This window comes from Poeciliopsis prolifica, unplaced genomic scaffold (assembly GCF_027474105.1).
Source record: "Poeciliopsis prolifica strain line A6 unplaced genomic scaffold, Auburn_PproV2 SCAFFOLD003, whole genome shotgun sequence".
NCBI lineage: Eukaryota > Metazoa > Chordata > Actinopteri > Cyprinodontiformes > Poeciliidae > Poeciliopsis > Poeciliopsis prolifica.
The window spans coordinates 6,036,334-6,042,333 of record NW_026562378.1 but is presented as its reverse complement, the minus strand read 5'-3'; the positions used below and the strand labels follow the sequence as shown (position 1 = coordinate 6,042,333).

General features: G+C 40.7%; 1 protein-coding gene across 6 annotated transcripts in view; it reads left to right on the top strand.

Moving 5' to 3' along the window:
* Positions 1 to 241: 241 nt before the first annotated feature.
* Positions 242 to 6,000, top strand: part of slc25a26 (solute carrier family 25 member 26) — a 62,058-nt gene continuing 56,299 nt past the window's right edge. For all 6 annotated transcript variants that reach the window (XM_055024798.1, XM_055024776.1, XM_055024782.1 and 3 more), the window contains exons 1-3: positions 242 to 383; positions 1,446 to 1,602; positions 2,767 to 2,885. In XM_055024798.1, coding sequence (XP_054880773.1) covers positions 351 to 383; positions 1,446 to 1,602; positions 2,767 to 2,885 — 309 coding nt within the window. In that variant the 5' untranslated portion in view covers positions 242 to 350. The remainder of the gene's footprint in view (positions 384 to 1,445; positions 1,603 to 2,766; positions 2,886 to 6,000) is intronic.

The following is a 6,000-nucleotide window of genomic DNA, read 5'->3' as shown; positions in this document are numbered from 1 at the left end:
TAAATAATTTAGCAAAATCTCCTCTGTATTTATTTTTATTTTATTTTTTTACCACAGCTCGTTATAACTCACGTGGGTCTACGGTGAATTTGAGGTCGTCGTGACAAAAACACACAGGAGAAAGTGGATCTCTCTGAGGGACACGCGCGCCCTCGCCCCCCCAAAAAACAAAACAAGATAAAAGACAATTTCCCGTCAGGCGTTGGGAACAGCGCAGCGTCACGACGTCATGCGGAAGTAATCCGGCCAACATGGCTGCGTCCTTGACGGGCGTGTTTTGGTTTCGGTGAGGCGGTAAACACGCGAATGTGCGGAGAGGGCGAGAGTCGACAGAGCCGAGAGGAGGGAAAATGGAGAGACGACAGTTCGTCGCGTCTCTGGTGGTAAGACGGACGCTTTTATGCTCTTTATTCCCCCATGTTTGTTCCCCACCGAGTCGTATTTAAGGGACGCAGACTGAATGCTGTGAAGAACACAGTCCTCACTTTCACGTATTCTCCTCTAACTGTGTGAAGCAGACGATTTCATTACCAAATTACTGCTCTTTTCATACGAAGATAGGATGAAATACATGCAGTTACACAAGGCGATAACAGGATTACCTTGAGCAGCAATAATATCCTGCATAAAACTATAACATAACTTGCTGTGCAGTTATTTCAAACAAATATTGGACTCACAATCTAAAAATGACGTTGAACTGTTTGACTTACCTCACAATATTCCTCACAACTTGGTTTTACTTTTTTTTCTTCTTTTTTTGTAGAGTGCCCCCGTTTTTTTTTGAGAAGTAAAGTAAAGGGTCCTTCACTTTACTTCTTCAACCATTATTTTATGCCAGAGCCAGCCGTTGTGTTATTTTGCTGAACGCGGTGGAAAGGCTTGGAACAAAAAATAAAACAGGTTTTCCATTTCATTTGCAATACTGCTTGAAAAAATAAAAAAACATAGTTGACTTCAATGTGCTTCTGATCAACTTTCCCAAACATATTGCCACAAAAATGACATGCATAGAAACCCCCCACAAAGCTGACGTTGGAATAATGTTAGTTATGGAGACCTCATTGGAAAACTTTGCTAAATGAAATTACAGACAAACTACCCTAAGGATGAAAATGAGACAATAATATCTAAACATTTAATCTTGTTAAAAATAATACTTTTGCTTGGGTTGTGACACTTGTGTTTCACACTGTAATTCGGGTTATGTTTGCGGGGGTCAGTGGACTTACATTTCCGGTTTTCCTCACAAAAACTGAAGAAATACATGTCGGCACATGAGTGTGTTTTGGTGCTACTTGACGTACACATCTGATGAGTATTGTTATCAGTAAAGTGCTCACTTTACTGAAGAAGTAAAGTAAGCAGTAGGATTAAAAAAAAAACGTGTCCTTTTAAAAAATGAAAAAGAAATGCATTGCATCTCAAAAGGTGCCTGTCTTCAGGCAGGAGGCTGCGCCGGGATGTGTGTGGATCTGACCCTGTTCCCATTAGACACCATTAAGACCAGACTGCAGAGTCAGCAGGGCTTCCACAAGGCGGGGGGCTTCAAGGGGATCTACGCCGGGGTGCCGTCTGCCGCAGTCGGATCCTTCCCCAATGGTAAGACATTGAAGAACTTGGAAATCTATTGTAAGAACCAAACTGCTTGTATGTAAACACACCAAAGCAAGAGCTGCTAATAGGCGCAAAGGGCATTAATGCTGTGAGATAATAAAATAATGTGAGATGATATAAATAAAAAACATGATGCTATTACAGATATAATTTTCTCAGGTTTTGTACAGAGAGCACTGTCAGATATTCAGTGCACAGCAGAAATTAGTGCTCTCTGTTTTTAAAAAAGACATTTTCTCACATCGTTTGTGCACACATGCATTATTTTTTGCTTTTAAACTGTTCTACAGTGTGAATGAAACGGGAGTTACAAATAAGCCTCCATTGGCTTTTGGTAGCTAAAATCCTGTTTTTATAGAGCTTTAAGCTGAAGGTCTGTGAAAGAAACAGGTTAGCAGAAAAAAGACACCTTAAACCGGTCATTCGGTCTAATTCGAAAACTTATTTGATTTGTAAAAAGTTTTAAAAACCATGTTTAAACCATGTTCGTGTTTGCCACTCTGCTTTACAGTTACGTCTTACTTTGTTTTTTGTGTGTCACCTAAAAGGCCCTGAAGTTTGTGACTAGAAAATGAGAAAAGATTTATTGGGTATGAATTCTCCTTTGATTAAAAATCTGGCAAGTTTTAGGCAAAGTGTAAATGCCTAAACTCTAATACTTCCACATAGATTTTAGTTGTTCCTGCAACAATCTTTCCAAGTAACAATATATCTAGACTGCTTTATAAGGTGGCTGTTAGGTGGGAGTGGAAGCAGCGGTAATTGATGATCAATAAGCCATCCAGGCAACAGCTGAATAAATGTTCTTTTTAATGAGTTGATATGATTAAGCTCAAGCTTTTCCCAGTTGTTAATCAGGCAGAGAATGACAAGAAAAATAGATATTGAAGTTTTTCCCTCTTTTTTTAATGTTATATACCTATATGATAGATTTATTTAGCCGATGGGTCTGTTGGAAAAAAATAAACTAAAATTGAAAGTGGGTCCATATATGACGGGCATTATTTCCTGGGCGTTACGATGTGTTGTTGTGAACGCAGAGACACACACCTCACCGTCCCCCCACTGTCAGTGACAGTGAGGAATATTAATTGCCGTACGCTGGTTGACTAATGGACCCTAAATGACTGCGGTTCTGCTTGGTTTCAGCCGCTGCGTTCTTTGTCACCTACGAGTGCGCCAAGTCCCTCCTCGGCGCCAGCGGAGCTTTCGCAGCGCCGCGCGCGGCACCTGTCAGTCACATGCTGGCCGCCTCCCTGGGAGAAATAGTAAGTTCTCGCCATCCCTCCTTCTCCCTGCTTTTTGTCTCCTCTGGTGTGGATTTCTCCTTAACCGTGCTCTCTTTAGCTTGTTTTTATTTGCCATTCATCTTCAGAAGGCCAGCTGTCGCTCTTGTTATTGCTCCTCCGTCTTCCTGCCCTCGCCGCTTCTTTCCCACCACTGCATATCCCAGATGAACACCGCTGGCATGCGCGCTAATGTTACTGCCTTTTAAATTTCACAGGCTTCTTTTTGAACGGGGGGAGGAGAGGGCTGGGAGTGTGGTTTTTGGCTGTGGGCCTCCAGGGTCCAGCTGGGCGAGTTAAGGGGGCTTCCTCAGGACTGTTCCGGTGTTTTCCCCACCAGCTGCGTAAATAAGATCTCATTACCGCCGATTCACTCATCTGTTTTCCCAGAGAAGTAACCCAGCCAATTTAGTCTGGGGAATTTAGGCTCGAGAACCCACGAGGAGCGGTGCAATTTCCTCAGCCCGTCCTCTCCCAGTCGCTCGAAGCGAGCCCCGGCGCTCGAGCCATATGTGGGCCGCTGGTATTCAGATTGGCATGAAGGGGGGTTCGGGGAAGGGGGCTTGCAACCGGGCCTGTTTTGATCTTCAGTATTCATAGCTTTTGGATAGATGTAATTTAGAAAAGTTTTGCATGTTCATGGCATGGAATGATTCCCAATGGGGGGACGCTCACTCTGTCTCTGAGAACGGAGGTTTTAAAAAGCTGCGAGTTCAGACCCACTAAGAAAATAAATAAAAACTACCTGCCATGCTGTTTCTATTGGTTGAAGAAATATTAGGCTCTTGCTCTTTCTGTCAGCATGCAGGATTTTTAGAAATGCTTACCAAAGTGAAATTGCCTTTGAAAAGCTGACTCTGGTGGGCATATTTGGGAGCCTGATTTCTGGATAGCTGGATATCCAAATGATATCCAGCTATCCAGCAGGCCCACAAATGTAGACTCTGGCTTACTGTGCAACAAACCACAACACTAGCTATGTTTTATGAGTAATTCTCCATCGGTCTCAGTTTTTCATAACTTTGTTTCCATTAACCTTTAACTGTAAGCTGAAAATGTTACTGACTGAGATAAAAGGCTACAACCTGTGACAGAATCCATAGCCGGAGCTATCCTCAGGATCCTCTCCTAGTGAGAGTAATCAATGTTATCGCTTGATGGTTGGAGTCTAACAGACCGTGAAGTCAGCCATTTTTTCTTTTCAACAAATGAAATCAACTTATTTTCACATTTGAATCGATCAAAATGGAAGGGAAGGAATAATTGTTGTTTTTCTGTTTTAGTTAAAACCAATGCAGGTGTTAAAGTCTTTGTATGAAATGGTGGTATTTTTCTTTAGTCAGGTTTGTCAGCAGTCCACCAAGTCCAGAGGACAACAACATGCCACAGTCTGACTATAACCTCTAACTTTTGTCCTGATCAGCTGCAAATTGCTCCAGGAGTGGAGCAGATAACAGCCGGTGAAACTTGCTCGCTTCTGCCCGGGTCGCGGGTGAGATGAATGTGAGAGGTGAGGCAGAGGTTGCCATCGCCTTTAACCTCAAGGTTGGATTTATTCACATCAAAGGCACAAAGCTACAGAGCATGGACGCTATCCCACTGACTTCTGGCAACTGACTTCGACTTGAGAGTCTAAGCTGCAGGCTTATCCATGAAAGACTCAACCCCAGCATAGCCCTGAGTTAAATAATAAAAAAAAGGCCTTAACACCTGCACAGTGATGCAACATCAGCCATTTATTATTCTGCATTCCCTCAGTCATTGGTAAAGAATTTTAATCAAAAGTTGTGTTTCTTTCCCCCATAAGTCTTGCAAAGTGGTGAAAGTGTTTGAAATGGCTTGTTTGGGTCTAGTGCCTTAATGACTTGTAAACACATTTACAATGAGTCGGATAATTAAAGAGGAAGTTATTGATGCATTTTAGTGCTAAAATGATATGTGTCGCAGCCTAGGTCTACTGATTAAAAATGAAGTAGGTATTGAAAACAAATGGATGGATTTTCACTACTTCTTCACTGTGTGCCTGTGTATGTTTACCCAGCGGGACAAAATGACAAGTTAAAGGAAGTAAAGATGAAAAACTTGAGTCACTCAGACAAAAAAGTCATTGTAGGATCCAGTGGAAGGGATTTTAACAATTGGCAGCTTCAAATCTAACTTTAGAGTGACTACTGATTTGTTTACTTTCGTTTTACGATGGAGGTAAACCGTAATGGCAGCGTTGTAATAAGTCAGACAGCAACAATGAATGTATTCGTTCAGAAAATCTGTAGAAAATCAGATACAACTTGTTCACTTTAGAGTTATCAAAGCAGCTCCGTAGTAATTTAAGCATTTTTTTTTTGTCATCTTATAAGAACACACACATTTTAAAAAATCTAAATATTTACATATTTAATAAGTTTAATTGTTTTCTAATCCATCTGTGTCTGGGTAGTTTGTACCCACTCGTCCAGTTGACGAGTGGGTACAAATCAAACCAAATCAAATCTCCAGTCAGTTCTATACTGACCACATTTTGAAATGTTAACATTTTGACCAAAAGTGTCATTATGGAGGACGCATCCTGCCAAAATTGGCAATAAATATCAATACCAACAGCTTGATAAAGTAATTAATGTACCAGATATTGCATCCAAAAAATAGAATATATGAACCTTTCAAACTCAATTGGACTATTCAGTGTGGCACAAAGTGTAAGTACCAAGCTATAACATATGTCTGCCATTGCTACTCCAATTAGTGTTTAATGTATTTAAATGTTTAGCTTGATAGTCTCTTAGTTGACACTGAAATTTAAAAGAAATCCCACCTTATTAAAAAAATGTTTTAGAACATTTATTTTTTGCTGATGCCTTTGTGATCGACGTCTTGTGATGTACATCATATCAAGATAACAAAAGAAGAATTTGAAGTGAATTTCTTTAGCTTGCTTTCTAAAACTACGTGAGATCCTGCAGTTATAATCTACACTTCAACATCTCACTTCATTTCTGGTATCAATGTTCATTTGTGAATAGAATCAAATCCACCTCTGGCTAGCTTCTTCAAAAACAAGGAAACGGGGAAATAAAATGTACTCTTCCTCTTAAACTAA